Source organism: Scomber scombrus, chromosome 16, assembly GCF_963691925.1.
Source record: "Scomber scombrus chromosome 16, fScoSco1.1, whole genome shotgun sequence".
Taxonomy (NCBI): Eukaryota; Metazoa; Chordata; class Actinopteri; order Scombriformes; family Scombridae; genus Scomber; species Scomber scombrus.
Window position 1 is genome coordinate 21,698,764 of NC_084985.1, and position 23,164 is coordinate 21,721,927.

At 40.2% G+C, this 23,164-nt stretch overlaps 2 protein-coding genes across 2 annotated transcripts; one reads left to right on the forward strand and one right to left on the reverse strand.

Annotated features, from left to right (window-relative positions):
* Window positions 1-83: 83 nt before the first annotated feature.
* srd5a1 (steroid-5-alpha-reductase, alpha polypeptide 1 (3-oxo-5 alpha-steroid delta 4-dehydrogenase alpha 1)) lies at window positions 84-8,065 on the reverse strand. Its single transcript, XM_062436041.1, has 6 exons — window positions 7,093-8,065; window positions 6,620-6,786; window positions 4,841-4,942; window positions 1,672-1,822; window positions 1,440-1,541; window positions 84-1,319 (listed from the first exon to the last, which is right to left on the reverse strand). Exons 1-5 carry the CDS (start codon window positions 7,401-7,403, stop codon window positions 1,475-1,477), a joined length of 798 nt encoding a protein of 265 aa, XP_062292025.1. The 5' UTR covers window positions 7,404-8,065; the 3' UTR covers window positions 84-1,319; window positions 1,440-1,474.
* A 375-nt stretch (window positions 8,066-8,440) lies between these two features.
* Window positions 8,441-19,280, forward strand: nsun2 (NOP2/Sun RNA methyltransferase 2). Its single transcript, XM_062436043.1, has 19 exons — window positions 8,441-8,627; window positions 9,350-9,507; window positions 9,915-10,019; window positions 10,130-10,235; window positions 10,323-10,394; window positions 10,559-10,643; window positions 10,769-10,961; window positions 11,435-11,509; window positions 11,705-11,835; window positions 12,783-12,856; window positions 13,032-13,162; window positions 13,834-13,930; window positions 14,204-14,433; window positions 14,812-14,904; window positions 15,007-15,142; window positions 16,485-16,565; window positions 17,623-17,761; window positions 18,161-18,200; window positions 18,331-19,280. The coding sequence occupies exons 1-19, from the start codon at window positions 8,562-8,564 to the stop codon at window positions 18,623-18,625; spliced, it is 2,307 nt and encodes a 768-aa protein (XP_062292027.1). The 5' UTR covers window positions 8,441-8,561; the 3' UTR covers window positions 18,626-19,280.
* Window positions 19,281-23,164: the final 3,884 nt, after the last annotated feature.

The following is a 23,164-nucleotide window of genomic DNA, read 5'->3' on the forward strand; positions in this document are numbered from 1 at the left end:
TAGCCTTCAGCGACACACAGCCTTCATTTTTCATCACGCTCACATACAGGCGGTCCCATAATTTATTGACTACACACCATGTGTAAAAATGATGACAAAATGAATTTATTTTACATACAACCCATTTTTAAAATTCATAATGACATGACCTTGGCTGTGACTGTTGTTGGAAGATGTCCTGCAGTGTGAAAAGAGGGATCTGATGAAGAGTTATGGGAAGGAGCTGCAGCTGGAACCTCTGGGCAAAGGCACAATTTGGAAACTAAAGCTTCAGTATAAACATTGATCTACAATTTGCTGTGAAATGTTGAGCTTAATAGGCGACAATATGTCATTTACTCTAGCACATGAGTTTATGTAGTGAAAGATTTTACCAAAGCGATGAGAAAATTTAACTTGTTTCCAATCTGGATTTTTAAAAATGGCAGTACAAGGCAAATTATTAGTATGACATGACTGCTGAAAAGTAAAGATGTGGCTTGTATTCAATGTACTGTAAAACAATACCATACTAAAAGAGACGGAGAGGATTCATAGCTGCATTTCCTTTCTATTTTCCTGGTTTCTTCTTCATTCTCGGTCTCTTAATACCTCCACGACTGTCCCCGAAAACTTTGACTGGAATGATGTGTTGGGGCAACGTTCAATTCTTCTCATTTCAGGCATGGTTGAGTTATTGAGAGCTATGCTTGATCTCCATTTGATTTCCCTGCAGCCCAGTGTCCGGGGACAGGCCTGCTACAGTCTCAGTCTTTACAGGACAGAGATGCGGTTACATTTTGGCCTCTCCTTCAGGAGAAAGGGGGGTTGAGGCGGTCCATAGAAAAGTCATCCAGAGGCAGGAAAATGAGTTGAGTTTAATTTAAGGTCCCTTACTCATCCATTTTCATTCAAATGGATGTTAAAAAGATAGATTTGCAACAGATGACTCTTGAGGATGAGTGAAAACGAGAAATGTCCGCTTTGCATTTCCAGCTTCGTGTTCCATCTGGAAGAATATGCAGATCAGCGGAGAGTCTTAAAACGAGAGAGAGAGCTATTTATTGCTTGCACAGAGTGTTATAAATCCAGTGTATTACTGTTGAGGTATGCTCCATTCACTATCTTATTTCCTCTGGAGGAGCGCTAAATGTTGCCTCTCCTGCAGGCACAACACTTCCAGCACATTCAGTTCATTGTTGAGGTTCCTCAGTGCTTTATGGACATTATTACCAAAGTAATGGCAACAATAAAAATCTTTTTAAGATGATGGCTTTCAACTGCTGCTTGCTCCCAGCTCAGATGAGATCATTTAACAAGCCTGAGACCTGTGTTTCAATCTGTTTCCAATGACAAAAAAAGAAAAAAAATCTGTATCTTCAGTGTTTGTTCTTACATCAGAGCTACATTAGAAAAAAAATATTATGGGAATGTTCCTTGCAGTCACTGTAAGCAAATACCTTTTTTGTAAAGCTTTCAGTGCCTGTAGTGTTTTCTAGAGGAGGAAAGGAATCAACGCCTTCCTGCTTTTCGGGTAGTCCTCAAACTTAGCAAGGTACCATCTGCAAAGAGAGCAGAAAGAGCCATTTTCATACATTAATACAAGTATTTGCTTCACAGTAAGCCATACACTCCATGAAAACCTTCTTCCTGTGTGTCTCTGTGTGTGTCTGCATGTGTTATTTTTCTTACTTGTGGTGGGCCACAGCCCTGCTGGCGAGGACCACTGTGGTGAAGAGGGCGAAGGCTGAACTGTGAACAGAGTGGCCGGCGAGAGCGAAGCCAGCCCACTCTGTTATCTCTCCTAAGAAGTTGGCTCCAGACACATATTCAAACATTCCGCCTGCGGGTGGAAGGCATAGAAATGAGGACAGGTATGCTTGTCTGTTCATATGTTCACCGGAGCAAAAACAACCCAAACATTTACCTTAAGGGAGAAATAGCATTATATGGATTTCCATGTAGCAGACATCAGCAACTAAATGACGTTTTCAACTATCTCTTGATGTGATTTTGAGTCTGCACACTGCTAAAAGCTCAAAGTGCATCGACAGTCAATACAGCTCACTATAGGTGGCTGAGCACTCGCTACTTGACTACAGGCTGTGTGTGCGGTAGTGCTGCTACCCCCTAATATGAAAATGGCAGATTCTTGGCTGCATGGATTCCAGACATGCCTGGAAGTTCATTTGGAGCAACAGAGCTCACAGCTTCCCCCCCCGCCTCGCCTTTCTTCACTTTATTTTCCATAAGGGTCCGGGACAGATTGTTTCAACAGGTTCAGCACGAGTTCAGGCTCAAGGTGCTATTGTTGTGACTGCTATTGCTGGTAAGCGGAGCCAATTCTCTTTGAGGAGCTGCTATGATTACTGATTGATTTACAAAAGCCAACAACCGGTGTGTGGTTTAAATTTTCCTATTACAGTGTGTGAGCTGAAAAAGCAGAGTGGTAGATTTTATTTTGCTTTTCCAATACATACCGACCCGCAGGCTATTTGTCAAAAAGAATTAGGAAATGGGCCAAAATCTTGTTTATCCCCCCCCTTCACTTACAAGTCACATCTCATAGAATGACATCCATTTTCACATGGTAAAGGTCATACACTGTAGAAAATATCCACCTTTTTCCATCTGTTTTTAGTCATGTTGCAGCCTTGACCTTTAAAATGCTATTTTTAATGTCAGTGAAGCTGGATAAGAAATAAACCGATAGATAAACATTCAAAAAACATTTTAATTCAGACTTGTTTGAACAAGTGAAATTTTAAAAAGCAAGCGCAATTAATAATTTTCAGGGTTAATCGACTTCTTTCAAGATCTTATACAAGTGGAGTGATGCATCCCTTGTTTTAAAAGGACACAGTTCAACATTTGGGGGAATACTGTTAGTTAAATTAGTTTACATCTTTCATTTCGTATGTTAAAAGAAGGAAAACATTTTTTTTTTAAAGCAAAATGATAAAAATATGAGCAAGAAAACAAAAATAAGAAATCAAATATATCAAAATCCCAGTAAACAATTCAAATAAGGTGTTCCATGTTTGAAAAGGAGTAGGGAGAAGTTAAACACTTTTCTAGTACACCCTGTCCCTTTTCTTTTTTTTTTTGCTTTAAACTTTAAATAAATAAACTTTATGGTTAACATCAAAGCTTAACTATTCACCTCCAGTGTCCATGAAACCATCTCAATCAAATCAAACGAGGTTGGAAAGAAACCATCATCATCAACATCAAACATCCATCTCATATCCGTTCAATATATTATTTTTAAAAGACTCTTTTATATCTTCACTGCAGTTGTTCCATACATTAACTCCTGTGATTTTGACACTATGATTGACCAGTTGATTTTTTTAAACTCTGAACATGATTTGGGCAGTTTTAAAGTCAACCAGACCTTTATATTTTAGTGTTTTTAATATGATAAAAAAAGCAGGTTTGTTGGTTCTCTATAAGTAGTTTTGTTTAAAATTCTTATGGCTCTTTTTTGAAAGATGAAGACTGGATTAGTGTTTGTTTTATATATATTTTGCCACACTTCCACACTAAGTTATATATGGGAGTATAAAGGAATAGTAGAAGGTGCATAACGAAGCTCGAAAATCTTTGGATTTATATAGTACTGCAATTGATTTCAACATTTTAACTTTAATATAACTCATATGTGGTTTCCATCATAATTTATTATCTATTGTCACCCTGAGTACTAAATACTTTCCTTTGCTTTCCAGCTGAGAGTTAGAAGGTGATTTACTGTAACATAGTGTACAATGATAAAAGAGGAGATTTGACTTGCAGATTAAACTATTGAGCTGAATTATTAAGCTGTGGAGGTGCTCAGAAGGTGGATTTAGTTAATTTTCCCCCAGTTACAAGTCTTTATGCAAAGCTAATGGAGGCAACAGCTGGCTATAGCTTCATATTAACCATTCAAACATGAAAGCGGTACCAGCCCTCTCATCTAACTCTCCGTTAGATTAATATTTTTTACAGTTCATAGACTGAAAGCTTTATATAGCATGAGTCACAAATCAGTCTGGCCACCATAGTGTAGAGTGACACATAATGTGCATATTCCAGTGTAGGGCTGATTTGCCGTCTAATATGATTACTATCAACTCCCTGTGGTTTAGAAAATTACTCTTTCTGTGTCAGCTAAAGCAAAACTACACGCGAGCTATATGAGTATTGTGAGTCACTTACATTCAAGCTGAGTTGCACCACATTAGAGTCAAAGCAGCAAGAAAGCTTTTCATACACTAATGTAAAGGCTCACAGAGGGCATGGCGGGAAGGCAAAGATAACTAGTGACAACCTGTGATTGTGCTCCCAGTGTGATCCTGTATAATCATGCGACCACACTGGGAAATTAGCATCTTGCAGAGACCGCTGTGTTCTGTGCCATGATGTAATTACTGCTTTCTTGACTTTTATGTCACTCCTCGGCAGCGCTGGAAAAAGTATTTAAACTCTCAGCTAAAGTAGAAGTGGCACCACGATGTAATAGTAAGTGTCCTGTATATAAAATTAAAAATACTCGCTGAGAACAATGGACCCTTTCAGAGTCTAAAATCGAAGTTTTTTTTAAATTATAGATGGACCTGGTGGCCTAGTAACTACAGCCAACAAATACAGTGAATAAAGCAGAGTAAAAGGACTACAGTGTAGAGGAGTTACAGTACAGTTTAAAGCATCAATACCTCTCAAATGTACTTAAAAGCTGCACTTTACTAAACATATTTTGTAACTTCTTGTCTGAAGTTTCCCTTCTCTGAAAGCGAGACGTAATAGGAGTATAAAACCTGTTCGCTGTGGTGGGAAAAATTATTGGTCTTAGTGTTTTGATGACTGAAGGCTTTACCTGTGGGAATCTTGTAACCGGTCTCTCCGGGCTTTCTTAAGTTTCTCAGGATGTGGTCAGAGTGCACATTCACCAGCCAGCCAACAAACCACAGTGCAGACCCTGGAAACCAACCAACAAAAAGGTGCTTTAGTGTGACATTTTACTGACCAAAAGCCAAACAGCTGAACTGTGTTTTGAAAAGTTACACTATTCATGCAGTGTTTGTATGTCATGTTGCTGCCCTGAAAACCTATTTTCTCCATCAGCTTTTTAGTGTGAGTGATGTCGTCCTGCATCAACCTTTTTTTTTTTTTGGCCAAAGTTCAATTATACATTTTCTAGTTTTTAGTTTTTTCTGTGCTCTGGTGTGAAGTGGGCAGGGCTCAGCCGGCAAAAGGTGATGTCACAATCCTAAACACCAATCACAATCGAGCTACAGTATATTTGAATCAAATCTGATGATTGGCAGTTCATTTCACATTAAGAGTTGACTGTCAATCAAATCTAGTCAAATCAAATCCTTAAAGTCCTGGTGACAAATTGAAACTAATGCTTCAGGGACTGTAAAATATGCCTGAAATATAGCATTAATTTATAAATACTAAATGTGTCGTGATTATTTACAGTTGACCACTTACACATCCTGGATATCTGGGATGGTTGGACTATGGGAAACCATATACCTAAACATCAGCCTTGTTCCAGACATCATGATCACCACATCTCTAACTATTTTCAGTGATTCAAAATGAACAGCAATTCAGTCTTATTATCAGGCAATATAAATATAGATTTCTGACATCATATTTACTGAAAATTGGGACATATATGAAGGTCAGTAAGAGATTAAAAATAGTGCTGACTGCCCCATTTACACAAACGACTCATTACTCCAGACAGTGTGAAATATATAGAATAATATATAGATATAGTGTATACAGTACATACCATATATACCGCTAATTGAAAATCTGCCCCTGTTTACCCCGTTGGGATGGTAGAACAATATTTGATGTAACAAATTGTTACTTTATTTTATATCTGATAACAACTTGTCACATTTCTTCTCATAATACATTATTTCTATCTGAGTTGTACTCTCTTTTCACTTTGTCATTATCTGCTCCAAATGCACAATTTTATAGCGACTGTAAGGGAGCTGAGGGACAGTAAAAAACGTACATTCTAAAATGACCATTTCCTCCGTTTGCATAAAGAGCGAAAGGAGCCAAACAAAGACACAAAATGGACCAATAGATTTGAATGATAAGCCTGTTTTTAAGCAAAGTCTGGCCATTTAATTACATTTTTAATGGATAATGATGCGGGGAAGGGAAAGAAGAGGGGTAGAAGAGATGAACTGGGTGAGATTGACATCCTGATATCCTGTGTATCATACTCTGTTCATCTCTAATTAAGTTCAACTTTATCATGAATAAGATGAATATGTTATTCATATTATTTTACCCTAATCTGCACACACTATGATATACTACTTGTACTTTATTAACCAAGTACTTACATTTGATCATTTTTAAATACATGCAAATGTTGACTGAAATTGAGTATTCTTCTTGTAGAGATTGTTAAAGTCAAAGCTATCTGTAACATTTTTTAATGACAACATCCTTCATTATAAAATATAATCAATTTATTATGTCTCCTGTGCTAATGCAGCACTACTTTAATGAGTGTTGGCAGTCTTTCTGCAAAACTAGATCTATTTCACACAGAAAAAGGGTGCAATTCACATGTCCCTTGTAAAGAAGTGGAGGGTTACAGATGCAGAAGACCTACCTGCGATGAAGCACGGATGCGTAACCCAATCTGCAGGGTAATGGGCATAATGGCTCAGGTACCTGATCTGCATGTAACCGTTATAGATGCAGAAAACAAAGGCCAGGGCGAATGAGGCGAATGGGGTTGGCTTACCTCCTCGAATTAAAAACGGATAAATAAGGGATCTGTGGCAGGAAAAAACATATGAATGCAACATGTTATTTCAAATACATGCTTTGACATACAAAGATCTATTAGTTAACTAGTCCTAATATAATGTAATGCACATATTTGCATTCTGACCTCTTCTTGTGCATAATAATTAATGATGATTATCCAGATATTAGTTTATTTGATGGGACAGCTGCTTTACAAACACAAAGACACACAGACACACACACTGGGAACCATCTATTACAGTATGCTGATGAAACTAGTTGAACATTAACTAGTGCCATAGGTTCATGGTGACACTGAATGTGATCACCTACCTCTGAACATAGTGGCAGAAATACATGGCTATGATCAGCTGATTGGGCAGAAGTGAGGTTTTTGCAGCTGATGTCCACACCACCAGACACAGAGGCAGCAGGAAAGCAGGCAGCTCCTGCACGAACCAGGCAAACCTGACATTTACTGGAAATCCGTATTTGCTGGTGGCATACCGGCCGTAGGGGACATTCTCGAAAAGCAGAGTCACGAAAGTGCATGCTGCCATAAAAACCATAAAATAAGCCAAACAGTCCAAAATGTACAGTTCCTCTTCCTCCGAGGAGAAGAGCCTGGAGATTAGGGCGTCCATCACGGCGGTGGAGAGATGCTTCTAGCTGCTGTGTTGCACACTCACCCTTTACTACACGACACACCCCCTGACCCCTCACCTTAAACCTAACCAGCCCCCTCTATATGTCTACACCAATGGTTTAAACCTATGCAATAGGTGTGTCGTGTAGTACAGTGGGTGTGTCGTGTTGCGGCTGCAGCTGGATATACCCGGCGGCGGACACCATTTTTGTCCTAGGATGGTGAAAAAAACAGCCATATTCTACCTCTGATTGGTTGGTGGGTTTAATCATGAGGACTGAGATTGGTTAGTTTGACTACGAATATCAGGGTAAGCCAATTAGAGGCAGAGTAGGGCGGGTTATGACTTCGCCGTCCTAGGAAAACAAAAAGAACAGCTGTGGTACTGCTGCCTCTGCCTTGAAATATTTCCATATATATTCTGAGTCGCTTTAGGCAAAGTCATAACATTTCAGCAGTAAATAATGTAAATTTGAGTGTTTGTATTGCTTTTACAAGACAAAATGGCTGAAACGAGTTAAAACGGACATGCTATAAATTATGCCATACAGTACACACACACATACGCCCACCACCTGACTCATGGGGTTCCCTCCGAAGGCCAATCACAGCCATGAACATATATGGCTTTGAATCTTATCAACCAATCAAAACGCTCGGTTTGCAAATGCGTCATGAATAAATATTCATAAAGTAGTTTGCAATATATTTTACCTGCTGTAAACTATCACCTAGTTACCTTGCCGCCCGCTACACTGATACATTATATTAGAAAAAAGTTCGCTTGCAACTTCGTTTGTGCGACGTTCAAGCTGTAAATAAATGCAATTATAATATTATAATATATATATCAAAGAACATTGTGTTGAAAGTGTGCGAATTTTATATTACAATATAGCAATTAAAATTAGAATTCGGTGTGATAATATTTCAAGAATCGCACGAAATGTTCCAAACTAAGAGAAATGTTTTTATTATTTTATGTCAGGCAGATTTTAAGACCAGCCGGAAAGGTCCTGACTCACGTGCGTCAGAGGCAACACGTTTAACGCACAGTAGAAACACAATTTTAGCCGAGCTGTGATACACTTTTTATCTGCGTCCTGTAACCACGTCGCTCCGCAGACTTTTCTCCAGAGTTCTCTGTTATTCCGAAATGGGGAAAAGAGCCAGGCAGCGGCAGAAAAACCAGCCAACAGGCAGAGACGACAGAGACAACGCTGTAAGCTTCACACTACTTCTGCTGCTGAAACTCCTGCTAATGTTAGGTGCTCAGTCAGGCCACACACCACCTTTTATTTAACGTTGCTACTGGCCAGGGGAGCTCAGGACTGCATCTTTATGAAACTATGAAACTAGCTTCCGTTAACTCAACTATTTTCAAAGCCATGTGTGGCCGCTTGTCACCTTTAACTTTACGTGTCTCTTTGTTGTTTGGAGAGACTTTATGTTTATTACTGAGGTCGTACTAAGTGGTGGTGGCGTACTGGAGTGCACTATATTGACTGGTGTTACTAATATTTTGCCTCCCTCATGTATGTTAATGGTGTGGACAAAATATTAAGAACACCAGTAAATATAATGCAACCTAATACACAACCATCACCAACTATGACCTCAATCATAAACAGAAAGTAGAATTATCACCTTTTTGACAATGTCAATAAAAACTGAAAACGTATAAGCTTCATAAATGTAGAATTATAGTAGAGCTGTTGTATTAGATTGGATTTGATTGCACAGATGTACCTAATAAAGAGGCCAGTGAGTGCATACGGTATGATGGAAATGACAATTAGATTATGCTAATATGTAAAATTACATGTTCTGCAATTCTGTATAGTTTTCCAGCAAAAAAGAAAAAAAAAAAACATTACATGACTCTGTGGTGCTTTTCCAGTTATCAATGACCCAAAATGATATCCATGGATCTGTGTGTTTCAGGGCTGGGGAGCTGGCTATGCCGACATCGTCAAGGAAAATAAGCTGTTCGAGCACTACTACAAGGAACAGGGCCTGGTGCCTGATGGAGAGTTCGAACAGTTTATGGATGCAATGAGGGAACCGCTGCCAGCAACCATCCGCATCACTGGATACAAGAGGTGAGAAGGACAGATTTATATGCCTAGTTCATATTCTTTTTCTTTTGTGATGCTCAGCACTTTGCAAGATGCTTTAAAATCAATGTGCCTTTTCCTTCAGTTAGTGAACGCACCCCTAAAATCATCATTCAAGACTTATGAATCTGTAGGATCATTTGTAAAATTACCAAGAGACGTAAGATACTGCTCAAGTTTGTTAGAAATCTTAGAATTTATACTTTATCTGTTGTAAATTTCTCACCTTTTGAATTCCCATTTTTCAGGACACAAAACGCTTTTTTGCTTATCTGCAGTCTCTTGATCTAAGCTCTCATGTTTGCACTTGAAAGGAAGACAGTGGTTTAAATTATTGGATTTTTAATGTTGGATCACTTGTTCAATTTCTCCCTCTCTCTGTCTCCTTCTAGTCATGCCAAGGAGATCCTCCACTGTCTGAAGGAAAAATACTTTAAGGATATTCAGGAGGTGGAGATCGATGGCCAGAAGATGGAGGCACCACAGCCTCTCAGCTGGTAATGCCTCACACGGTTTATCCAAAGATTACATGTCACAGACACATGTAGTCACTTGACACCATTCACACATATTAAAGAAGAATTCACACTGTGCTTGTCTCGCTCAGGTATCCTGATGAGCAGGCCTGGCACACCAACATGAGCAGAAAGATCATTAGGAAGTCTCCCCTGCTGGAGAAGTTCCACCAGTTTCTGGTCAGCGAGACGGAGTCGGTGAGTCAAAGAAATAAGGAGAACAAGAATGTCTGAAGTCGCCAAAAAATAAAGACATTAGCTTCATGTCCATGTTTTTCCTCTCAGGGTAACATCAGCCGACAGGAAGCTGTCAGTATGATTCCTCCTCTCCTCATGAAGATTGAGTCTCATAACAAGGTAAAAGAAGTGCTGTCTTTGAAGGTTAAATCTGTCAATACTCGTTATTTTCTTGCCTCTGCTCGCAGGAAAACGCACATTCCCTGCGGCTTGATAACAGCTGTGTTTAAAAAATATATATATATATAAATTTTAAGTGATGGCACGCATGTGTTTCTATTCAGATCCTGGATATGTGTGCAGCTCCTGGGTCAAAGACGGCCCAGCTGATTGAGATGCTCCACGCTGACATGGAAGTGCCATTTCCAGGTGAGAAATGCATATTAAAAACTGGGAAAACTCTTATAATAATTCATTTCTTTATATTTTAATTGGAAAAAGAGTGCCACTGAATTAACAGTATTTTAATTTGACCCATGCCTTCATATTTTCAGAGGGCTTCGTCATCGCCAACGACGTGGACAACAAACGCTGCTACCTGCTGGTGCACCAGGCCAAGCGTCTCAACAGCCCCTGCATCATGGTGATCAACCACGACGCCTCCTGCATCCCCACCCTACATGTCCAATCAGACGGCAAGAGGGACATCCTCTTCTACGACCGCATCCTGTGTGACGTGCCCTGCAGGTCAGCAGACATGAGGGTTGTGGTTTTTGAAGTCTGAGGAGGAAGTAGATAATGTTGGGTATCTACAAAAAGATGTTTCTTATATTTCCTTCTTAATGTTTCAGTACAGGATTAGCGGTAAAACGTCGCCCTGGTGTAAATGCCTCCTTCACTTGAAGTGTAGCATAATTTTTTGCGGCCAAAACAAGAACCGCCTTAGTTTGCAGTGCTTGACCGAGTTTGACCAGCTGTAGCACTGAAGCCAGGAGTCCATGCCAAAGACAACAGAGGGAGAGGGAGAGGGGAGGGAAAGCAGTAATGAAGACACTGCAAAGCAGGCAGGCAGGCAGGCAGCAGTGATGTGAGCAGTCAGCTAAAGCCCGGCGTTTAGAAAGTTTGTGCTGCACAGACATTTTTGCCCGGTGAGAAGTGTTGGGAGGGGTTCTCTGGTGCTTTCTGACCGCCGCCGCTTGTTTGCTCTTGTGTTCACGCAGTGGGGACGGCACGATGAGGAAGAACATAGACGTGTGGAAGAAATGGACGACCAGCAACAGCCTGCACCTCCACGGGTGAGCAGAGAGAGTGCGTGTGTGTGCGTGTGCTCATAGTTTCGTGGTAACAAAGAAATTCACACACCGGTGTGAGCAACCAAATTGACTAAACGGCAAGGGAATGGAGTGTTGTTTTGGTGCTAATTAAAAAAATAAGATAAGTTGGCAATATTACAGAGTGTGTATGTGTGTGTGTGTGTGTGTGTTCTGCAGGCTCCAGCTGCGCATCGCTGTGCGCGGTGTGGAACAGCTGGCTGTGGGAGGGAGGATGGTCTACTCCACCTGTTCACTCAACCCTATAGAGGACGAAGCTGTCATAGCAGCACTGCTGGAGAAGAGCGAAGGTAACAAACACTAACAGGCTCATACATTTACTGCAATATGTGCTCCACTTTTCTTGTTTTTCACAAATCAAAGTTTAATTTCAGTTTTGTTTCATGCAGTTACTTTATTTCCTTTTTACTAAAATTTGCTTCATGAGTATGTTGATTGATGTGAGGTGGCCTGCTTATTTTTTGCTTTTCACTCTTAACTTAGAATCACTATCAGCACACACAGGAAGAACACATCTCAGCAGTGACTTAATCTCACAGCCTTAATACAATTCTCTCAGGTCTCACAGGTCCACATTTGTGAGAAAATCACATGACCTGACTGCACCACATCCACAGCAGAGATCAGAGTAAAAAGGCTAAATTGTTGCTTACAGCATTAACAAGCTCGACTGACTTTGTGTTCCACTGATGCTTAACTTATCAGTGCAAGGACACTTCATTCAATTCATATTCAGCGTTATTTGCATGTTATTTGCCACAAACAACCACTAAACCAGCTGTTTTTCTTATTTGTTAGTCTGGGAGCTGATTTCTAATTTAAAAAATAAGCCTTTCACCCATCTGTTGAACATAATATATATTTCATTAAATGCCATCATTTCGAATAATTAGCTTGTTGCACAATAATGAGCCTGTGTCTTGGTAAACAGGACAGATGTTTGTATCTGCTGGTATGAAAACAAGCCACCCTATAAAACACATGTACAAACAAAAAGGGTTTGTTTTTAATCCTGATAATAACCATCTGACATTCATGCGTTATAAATCAGGTCAGATTTTCTAAGGGTGCAGGGTCAAGAGCAGCTGACCTGCACAAGCACACTCTTGCTTGCACACACTTGCTTCACTTTTGATGGCAGGAAGATTGCACAATATATGATAGGAAGATTGTTTCTAAATATAATTGCTCAGTCTTTCCTTGCCAAGCTGTAATTTCTCTCCTTTCACATTGCCAGGAGCTTTGGAGCTGGCTGACAGTTCTGCTGATCTTCCAGGACTGAAGTGGATGCCTGGGGTCACCTCCTGGAAGGTACTGGAATGTTTCGCCATTACAACCCCCCCCCTTCCCACCAAAAAAAAAAACCCAAACCAATCATGGAAACATTTTAGCATCAAAAGTCCGACTGAATTTTGTAGATCTGTCTTGGCTGCATGTAAGTTTGGTCGCATCAAGCACTTAAACAATCACCGTCTCCGTATTGTAGCTGATGACCAAAGATGGCCAGTGGTTCTCGGACTTTTCTGAGGTTCCAAGCTGTCGCCACACACAGATCCGCCCCACTATGTTCCCGCCAAAAGACCCAGAGAAGCTTGCTGGCATGCATCTGGAGAGATGGTAAGAAAACAGACACACACTAAAAGTTTGTACTTATTATACAGTGTGGTAGACTGTGTGCCTCCCAGAAATGAGCAAATTCTAAACTAAGACTATGAAGATGTCTTGTGAAGGTGGAGATTTGTGTAAGTCTTTTCAGCTCGGAGCATTCTGTTCTCACGAGCGCAGAAAAACAAGCAAACACTTTTCTCTCTTGATTGATGCCATTATTAGCAGATGAATGGGTTTGCTACATTTTTCTTGGCACAGCTTTGTACATGTACGTACACACTGTCTGCAGGGATGTATGTACAAGTACGCACCTGCACATTCAGGTGATGATGTCATTTCTCCTCTGCAGCCTTTTCTTTAATGTTCAAACTGATTCTGTTGGCGGCCAGCAGAGGGAGCTGTTGTCACATGCTGGCAAAGCTGAGTTTATTTAATGTTGGGGGGAAAAATCTTTGTTTATCTTCACAGTAGGTGGCACCATAAAACTCAGAGGCATTTGTGTGTGCATGTGTGTGTGTGTCCAGGTATTCCTGAAGTTATGGGGACATAAATGTGTTTGCACAGTCATGTTTTGGGGACTAGCCGACCTTATGGGGACCAAAAAAGTCCCCTTAATGCAAATCATTAATTTTAGGGTGAAGACTTGGTTTAAAGTTGGTCTGTGTGTGTTTTTATGTCAGCATGAGGATTCTGCCACATCACCAGAACACCGGAGGTTTCTTTGTGGCCGTGCTGGTGAAGAAAGCCCCAATGCCTTGGAACAAGAGATATTCCAAGGTACTTCTCTCAAACACGCGCACACACACACACACACACACACACACACACACACACACACACACACACACACACACTCAATGGATGATTAACAACCTTACTTGAAAATGGAAATGGAGCAGAATTCCCTCATGTGGGTATGGGGTATTGTTGTTGGTCTTGCATTAGACCCCCTCCCCCACCTCCACATCCTTTACCTGTTCAGTTTTACTAACCACACCTGGCGCTTTTCTCTCTATCTCCTCTCTCTTTCTCTCTCACTGTCATTCCCAGCTGAGGAAGGACGTGTCGTCCAGCTCAACGGCCCAGACTGGAAGCTCTCCAGCAGCCACGACCCCCGCAGACGCTGCCCGCCTCCCCGAGAGCGCCGGGGGGGAGGGAGAAGGGGAAGGGGAAGGGGGAGTCGTCGCAGAGGGGAAAGCAGAGGAGGAGGCAGAGGAGGAGGCACCCAAAGGAGTTTCTTTGGCTCAGGAGACAAGCGCCAAACAAGAGGGAGTGTGTGGGTGAGTCATGGTCTGGTGAGCTAATACTCGAAGGAAAACCGAAGGCTCTCGAGTCACAAGAACTAATCAAATAACGTCGCTTATGCACAGAATGAGAAATACTTCTCTCTTCAGACTAACAAACCCATCACCGCTCCTGCAAAATTTAAGCCATTTCCTCCATTGATTTTTTTTGGCAGTGTTATGATCAATAATAAAGCTCATCATTAAAAGCTCTTACAAAATGCATGTTTTTCCTCCATGAAACATTTATTTAAACTATTGACATTGAACATTTTTGTAGGACAGCCAAAGAAAACGTTGTATTTTGGGAATTTCAATAAACAGAAGCATATTTGAATCATAAATTATGTCCGTTTTACTTTGTCTGTTTTCCAGGCCTCCACCCTCAAAAAAGATGAAGCTGTTTGGTTATAAAGAAGACCCATTTGTGTTCCTGACTGAAGAAGACCCAGTCTTCACCACTATACAGTGAGCGGCTTTATGTGTATTAATCATGGAAATGATGATTGATCTCAGCATTGTGGCAGTGCTTAACAGTTAGCTTTATTTCTTTTTTTTGCTCTCACTTAGATCTTTCTACGATTTATCCCCAAACTTCCCAAAGCTCAACGTTCTGACCAGAACCCACGAGGGCAAGAAGAGACATCTATACATGGTGTCCAAAGAGCTCCGCAACGTGCTGCTCAATAACAGTGAGCGCATGAAGGTGTGTGTGTGTGTCTCCTTTTCCCAAAAAGATTTGTGTCATATCACAACCCAGCTTTAATAAGGATTGTATTCAACAAATCAATTAGGGCTGGGCAATAAAGCGATTTTTATATCGATATCGTGATATTTTATAGATATTGTCTTAGACTTTGAGTATTGTGATATGGGATAAGTGTTGTTCTTTTCCTGCTTTTAAAGGCTTCATTATAGTAAAAATGTAATTTTCTGAGCTTAACAGACTGTTTTATGATCTGCCTTTATCCACTTAGTCATTACATCCACATTACTGATGATTATTTATCAAAAATCTCAATGTGTAAATATTTTGTGAAAGCACCGATAGACAACCGTACAATATTGTCTCAATATCGATATCGAGGTATTTGGTCAAAAACATTGTGATATTTGATTCTGTCCATATTGCCCAGCCCTAAAATCAATAATCAGTTATTTCCTTAATCAGTTAATACCAGATGTCAGGACAAAACATCTGGTGTTGATCAATTTATACAGCGTAATCAAACAAACTGCATTATGGTTGTCCAAGCAGAAGCTCACAGACTGGCCAGTTTTTTAAGGAAACAGACATATTGGCTTTACTTTGGGAACATCAGTTTGTTTTTTGTGAATGTGTGTGTGTGCACGCCCATCAGAGGGAAGCAGCCTAACAGATGGGACCCTCTCCTATCCTCATTCCCTCTGGTCCTCTACCCTGTAGCACCTGCACAGGTGGTGCTGTGTGTGTGTGTCAGTGTCTGTTCTCTTCACAGTGTTTGATGTTTCTCACTTTTTAGTCGCTGTCTGCTGGGCTGAACCACTCTTGTATGTTTACCCCAAACAACTTGGTTAACTCCACACATTTATTGATTTCTTTCTCCTCATAATATCTCAAGTTTCACAAAGAAAGTCTAGAAAATGCCGCTTTTTAATAGGTAATAATTTTAATGGGTAATAGTTTAGTATTAAGAGTAATTTAGGCATCATTCTTGCTTCACCTCTCTTATATAACATGCATATTTTCCTATGCAAATCACTGACATTCGCCAGCCACTCCTGCTGGGACATGAGACCAGCTGCACTTTGTTTACCCACAGTTCTGTAATATCTTATACAGTCGACGCCTCGAGCAACAGAGTTTGGCGAACAGCAGTAATTATAAAAACATTTCCGTAACATTACAAACCACAAGAAACATAATTAATCTCTTCTTTTGATTTAAATTACCACCCCTGATTGAGTTTTCAGGATGACAGTAATTAGCAGTGTTAAACCGAGTAGACGTTGGCATCCGTGTATTTGTTTTTGTACACAACCATCAACCATGTGTCAAATTTCCTCAGGTCATTAACACAGGGGTGAAGGTGTGGTCTCGCAACAGTGATGGAGAGGAGTTTGGCTGTGCCTTCAGACTGGCTCAGGAGGTAACACAAACACACACAACACACTGAACATGGCAACTACCAGCCAGACACACCAGTAATCACATTAAAGGACAGGTGCCCAAATGAGCATTTGATGTTTTTCTTGCTGTGGTACTTCCTCCTCATGAAGACCATTAAGATATCTATTCATCATGCACTTTCAATGTAAGTGATGTAAGCAGAGAAAAAAATCCTCAGCTCCCCTTTTTGTGCAAAAATGTATTTAAATGTTTATTTGAAGCGAATATGAAGCTTCAGCCAATCAAATTAGTCAAATCAAGTCAAAGTTGTGGCCTTTTAGTGCCAAATTATGTTTTTGTTATGATCCTCTCAATTTAGCTGAAAACTCACAATCAAGGGATATTTTTAACTAAAAAGACTAATTGTAAAAGATGTCCACTTTATCTGACTCAAATGGGTTAAGTCTCATATTTAGGTAAACTTTAAATACATTTGTTTTTGCTCAAAATAAGCACTGTGGATTTTGCCCTCCATCACTTCCATTGTAAGTGCATTATAAAGGGATCTTCTAATGGTCAGTATGAACAGGAATAATGATTACAGCAAGAACAACCTGCTTAAATGTTCATTTGGGCTCCTGACTTGTTTTAAGACAGACTTGGAAAAATTGGAAACCTGTCCCTTTAAAAGAAATCCGATTCTGTATATTGAGCTATTTTTGTATCTTTAATCTGCAAACTAAATCTGTATTACTGTGAAAATGTAAAGCGCACCATGAATTTTTACACTATAGCTGCACATTTTCACACCAAGCCAAAAATCCTCTTTTTGTAATCATATTAATTTCATGACATGAAGTGATGCAAGAGTCTAATCACGCTACATATTCTTAGATTTTATAATGAATCATTTTTAAAAATAGTCTCCTTTGTGTTTGCACTCAGTTTTTGTATTAAGCATCAAAGAGATGAAGGCAGCTGAACAGCCAGACGGAGGAGTTCACACTAGGACTGATAATTGATTCGTTTTATATGCACCGTGTAACTGTAAAGAATCTGGTCCAACCATGTCCCCTATCTCTTCTCTCTCCTACCAGGGTATCTACACTCTTCAGCCATATATTCGCTCCAGGATGATCATGGTGAGTGTGGAGGACATCAAAGTGCTGCTGACCCAAGAGAACCCCTTCCTCAGCAAACTGGAGGAACACGCTCATGCTCAGGCCAAGAAAATAGGTACACCTTGCACCTTTTAAAAAAAAAAATTGATTTACAGCGTTTAATTCCAAAATGTAAGACGTTTACTCAACTGGACAAGCACTTACTGAAGTAAAACTGTATGATTTAGTGTTATTACACATCTGAGGGCTGTTAAGGTTTGAAACAGACAAAAAGATGAGAGAATTTGGGAGGCAGTCGCAGCCTAGAGGTTAGAAAAGCGGATTAGCGACTGGAAGGTTTCAGGCTTGGTTGGCAAAAAGTGAAAGAGGAAAGTGAACTTCCTGGGGTTTAGTTGCCCTTGAGCAAGGCACTGACCCAAAAACCCTCGCCAGGGCAGCTCAGCAGTTCCAGCAAAAAGGAAACTGCAGTTACACAGGGTCATTTTAAAATATATTTCTATTTATTTCTCCACAGGAATGGGCAGTATTGTGTTGAAGTACATTCCCAACCCAAAGTAAGTCATTTTTAAAAAAAGTGTGTATGCATATTTTATCCTTGTATTTTGAAGTGGTGTCCTGGTTTCTGGTTTTATCTGACTCCCACCATCACCTTCTGTTCTGTTCTGTTCTGTTCTGTTCTGTCAGTAACCCAGCAGAGCCACAGTGTCCCATCCAGCTGTGCGGCTGGAGGGGAAAGACATCAATCCGAGCATTCGTGCCCCGCAACGAGAGGTTCCATTACCTCCGGATGCTGGGCGTGGAGGTCTTCAGAGAAAAACAGGGCGTGGGGCAGAAACAAAAGGACGGACAAAAGGAAGGAAAGGAAGAGGTCGAGGACGGGGCGATGGAAAACGAGGGTGAGCTGGACTTGGAGAACGGCGATAAAAACGGATCATCAGAACCAAAAAGCGAAGGAGACAAGCAAGGGACTAGCAGCTGAGAACGTAGATAAGACGGGGAAGGAGGAATGACTGAAGATTCATTAAAGCTCTAAGAGTTGTTGACCAGGTCCAAGACCACATTACGTGGTAGAGGAGGGTAACACGCTTCTACGGGTTTCTCTGTTCACCACACTGCCACCGCAGCAGGATTCCCTCAGAGATAGTGACTCCCTTTTTGGATTATTATCCCCCTCTTTTGGACCTCCCCTCCTCCCTCCCCAGAATTCAACTTTTTTTTTAGTTAAACAGCTTATTTTATTTTATATATCTGTTTTTTTTCATGTTTTAACCAATTTATTCCACTGACCAAGTGGTATCAATTTTCTTTCAGTTGCGCATGTTTAGAGAGGTTTTTAGTAACTGCCATCTCATTTCTACACCTGTAATTATGCAGAAATGTGGAGTTGATTAAAAGCGTGAAAGGTTAATAACTCTGTCAGCAGTCAAATTATTTTATTTGAACAACATCATTTTTGAAGTGTGAAAGGTATACTCGAGAAGGGGTTGTTACTGACTGAATGAAAGGCAGCTGTGAAGAAATAAATAGATTTTTTAAGGTAGTGGTATTAAAGCAGTGGTTTGCAATGTGGGTGTTGTGGCACCCGGGGCTGTTTCAAGGACGGGCTTAGGTTGCTGCAAGATTTAAGATTTAAAATGAAGAAAAATGTAAGAAATAAATAACTCAACTAAAAATCCTGTTTAATATGCGTTCTGTCCCAGCAAAGACTTCTGATGACAGCTCAGTGAAAGTGAAAGCTGTCCAGGTAGTCAGAAATAATACCTGTCAAAGAGATGGAAAGATTGGATCTCAGATAAAAGGAGATGTATCTCAGCAAAAGAATGAACATCTCACTGTATGGTGAAAGCTACTTTTCTCATGTTTTTTTTAATGGATAGGGGTAGCTAGCTGTCCCCAGCTGTGTTATTCTATTTACTTCATATATATGATGTACAGTATGACAAGTCATCTGCGTGGGGTGAACAGGTGGGAAGTGCATGGTGCAAAAAAATAACTATATAGAGGTGCAGTGCTTTTTAAAAAAAGAAAAGTGTAGGAAGCGAGAGCGATACATTTTTTTCAGTGAAGATAACAACATGAAAAAAACGACACCATTACACTTTCCATGACAACAGCATATTTGCCGCATCTTGTCGGCGGTTGCCACGGCAGCTTCACTGCACAGGATGGACTGACATCTCCTGTTTATTAACCAGTCCAGCTGCCATGACAACAGCCGTCATGACAACCAGCCCCCTCACCTCTCACTGGTGACGGGAGGGGAGCGGAGGACAGAGGGACCACAGAGAGCATCCTGCACTCCTCTGCTCTCTTCCTTCATTTTCTCCTCACTTTTATTCTTTTACCCTCTGCTGTCGCTCTAATTATTATTATTAATTTATGTATTTTTCATTTGATCAATAAACTCTACAGGGCACAGTAGTGTGTTTTACCATTTGAGAGAGGGGCTGTCATGTCAATTCCCTCTGCTGTGGACATGCCAGTGACAGCGCTGTATGCAGAGGCAGAGGTGGACAAGTTGTGGGACATGAAGAGTCACTGTTTGGGTCACATGCCAGGATTGTGTGGAGGAGTAAACCCAATTATTCCCTGATTTCCTTCCTTTTCATTCCCCCCACCTACTGTTTCCAAGTAAAGCAAAAGGAACGTTTCGACTAAGTTGATTTTCTACCTCAAGCACTGCTTTTTATTACAGAGACCAAATTATTGAACAACCTGGCTGAGGGAGGGGAAGGGAGATTGGAAGATTTCTCTTTTCTAAAATGTGAATAAGGTATTTCGGAGCGAGGATAAAGCCAAAAGCAAAAGGGGAGCTGTTTGCGCTGTCGGTCAAGGATGAACGATGAAAGAAAAAGGAAGGAAAAAAAACGCTCAATTTTTTTCGAGCGGCGTAGAGAAGAGCACATGAAAATGGAAGGAGTTGAAAATGATAAAAGCCTTTGGAGGATGAGGAGAGATGAGTGGATGGAGGAGGGGGAGAGAGAGAGGGAGAGGGTGGGGATGAATAAATTGAATTGGACAGATAGAGAAAGGTTTGGAGACGAGGCAAAAGTTGTTACTGAGTCATAGGCCTGTCTGTACGTCTGTGTGTGAAAGCGTGTGTTTGGGTTAAGCCTGCATGTGAATATGTGTGTACACTTCATCTAAGCCTGCCTTTGTGTGTGTGTTTTTTATGTCAGCATGAGAAATCTGCCACATCACCAGAACACTGGAGGTTTCTATATGAATATATGTGTATACTTCAGCTAAGCCTGCCTTTGTGTGTGTGTGTGCTGCTTTGTCAGTGTGAGTGATGCCTTCTGCCTTTTAGTTTCAACATTTACTGCCAACGTACTAATACTAGTAATGACATCAACTCCGCACAGGGACACATACATTCACTTAATGTCTTCATTCTCCTTCATCCTTCTCCCACGGCTCTCCTCTCTTTCCCGTCTTTTACTTGCTGCTTAAAATTACCATCCATTCCTTGTTTCCAGCTTTGTTCACACTACTCACTTCATCTTTCCATTCTGATTATCTTTCTCCCTGGAAGAGCTTTCTGAAAGCACTCAGTCTTCCAAAGCTCAGATTCTAAAATGTTCTCAAAATGTCATCTCAATTTAAGTCTCCCACAACATTTTTCATTGGAGCACTGTTGTTTTTCTATTCTCCATGTTTGTATTATACCCCAAGATACATTTTAAGGTTTAAAAAATGTAGCATCAGATAATGATATTATATAACTAATAAAGACTCTAAAAAGTTCCTCTCTAAAGTTATTTGTCCTGATAACTTGATACATTTTATTAGGTGGATTTTGCTGCACTTTAAAGCTGCACTGAGGAATATTTTTACATTAACAATAGCTCAAATGAGTATGTGTCATATGAAAGGGCTCGCTCATTGTGACAAACCTGCAGAAAATGATCACCAAATTCTACAGTCCTTCTGAGATCTATTTTAGCCTCTTTTAGCCCTATTGTTTTGGTTTTTTGGCCAACAAAACTTAAAAAAAAGTCCCCTTTAAAGTTGGAACTGATTACTTTATGGTAACTAAATATTTATCAAAGTTTTATAGAATAGTTTCTTAGCTAGCTCTTCTAGTTCACCAGGAAGACCACTCCACTCCATTCAGCTTCAGGAAAAATACTGCATTTGATCAGAACCAGTTTCCTAAGAGCTTGTTAACATTTACAACTGATCATTATGTGATGGATTATCTAGCAAATCCTCTATTATTGGTTTAGAAGTGTCATCAAGTGTGGAGTTTAACTAAGAAATCCATCACCTTTTATTGACGACTTCCAAATGTTTGTTACAGCATTTGAGATTTTTTTTTTTTTACAGCCTATCCAACCCAGAAGTTGGTTTCATTAATGTCTTATGAATAAACAGTAAATGATTTATTAACCATACATCAAGACATTTGTCACAGTTGTCAAATGTGCCTTAAATGATGCCAAATCAACTGTATTCTACTAGCCTACACTCACTGCTAACAAGTTAGCGAGTTAGCTTTAGCTGATGAGGAAAGACAAACAAAGCAGCTAAAGACCTTGTTAGGATTTATTGAAGTCCAAAACAGAGTTAAAAGAAGTAGGAGTGAATGTTAATGCATTCATGAGGTACCCAGAAACATGATGGCTAAATGCTAATGTTGCTCTGTCCTCTGGATGTAGGCTATTGCTAACATGTAAGCCAAAATTCAGTCAAAACAGCTTTAAAGGACCAGTGTGTAGGATTTAGTAGCATCTAGTGGTGAGGTTAGAGATTGAAACAAACTGAAATGCCAACCTCCTCCCGCTAAGCGTGTAGGAGAATGTATGGGGGCCACAAAACTGGAGAAAAATATGAGTCATAGAGTTCCCTATGTAGCTATAAAGGGCTCATTCTAAGGTAACAAAAACATTACAGTTCTTATTTTCAGGTGATAATACACTAATTAAAACATACTCATGAATATTATATTCCATTTCTGCCAAGTCTGTTCTGCTAGATGCCACTAAAGTCTACACACTGCACCTTTGAGAGGAGCGACTTTTAAAAGATTAAAATAGTTTATAATTTATTTAGCATTTTATTGAAGTCTCAGCTGGTTTTCTGGCTTGACATTTTATGACATTTTGATTATTTATTACATCAATTGACATTTTTCCATGACTCTTTGTGTGTCACCTTGAACTATTTAAGGAAATTAATAATACAACACGTCCTCTTCTGCTCACCTGAAGATGAATTTACATCAGTGTGAACTGAGGCAACGTGTGATGTCACTGGAGCTCTAATCCAGACACTAAGTGAACTCAGAGCCACCACAGCGCTGGGGATGCTGTCCCTTCTTCACCCCTTTCTTTTATTTTCCTTCTTCCTCCTCCTTGTCCTCCTCCTCCTTGCCCTCCACATCTTCTCCCGCTCCAATTTGATGCTCTTGCATGCTTCATGCCCTCTAGCGCTCAGCCTCGTGGACATGCATATATGTTTGGGATTATATAATCAAGCTGTTACGCAACACTAAAAGAGACTGAGGGAGGCAAAT

Excerpts from the sequence above, each read along its gene's own strand:
- srd5a1 (XM_062436041.1), bottom strand. The coding sequence starts at position 7,403 with ATGGACGCCCTAATCTCCAGGCTCTTCTCCTCGGAGGAAGAGGAACTG. Across the intron at positions 6,787-7,092 it reads TTCTGCCACTATGTTCAGAG|ATCCCTTATTTATCCGTTTT; the intron begins GTAGGTGATCAC and ends TTCCTGCCACAG. Across the intron at positions 4,943-6,619 it reads GCATCCGTGCTTCATCGCAG|GGTCTGCACTGTGGTTTGTT; the intron begins GTAGGTCTTCTG and ends GTTGGTTTCCAG.
- nsun2 (XM_062436043.1), top strand. The coding sequence starts at position 8,562 with ATGGGGAAAAGAGCCAGGCAGCGGCAGAAAAACCAGCCAACAGGCAGA. Across the intron at positions 11,510-11,704 it reads AACAGCCTGCACCTCCACGG|GCTCCAGCTGCGCATCGCTG; the intron begins GTGAGCAGAGAG and ends TGTGTTCTGCAG. Across the intron at positions 14,905-15,006 it reads CCAGTCTTCACCACTATACA|ATCTTTCTACGATTTATCCC; the intron begins GTGAGCGGCTTT and ends GCTCTCACTTAG.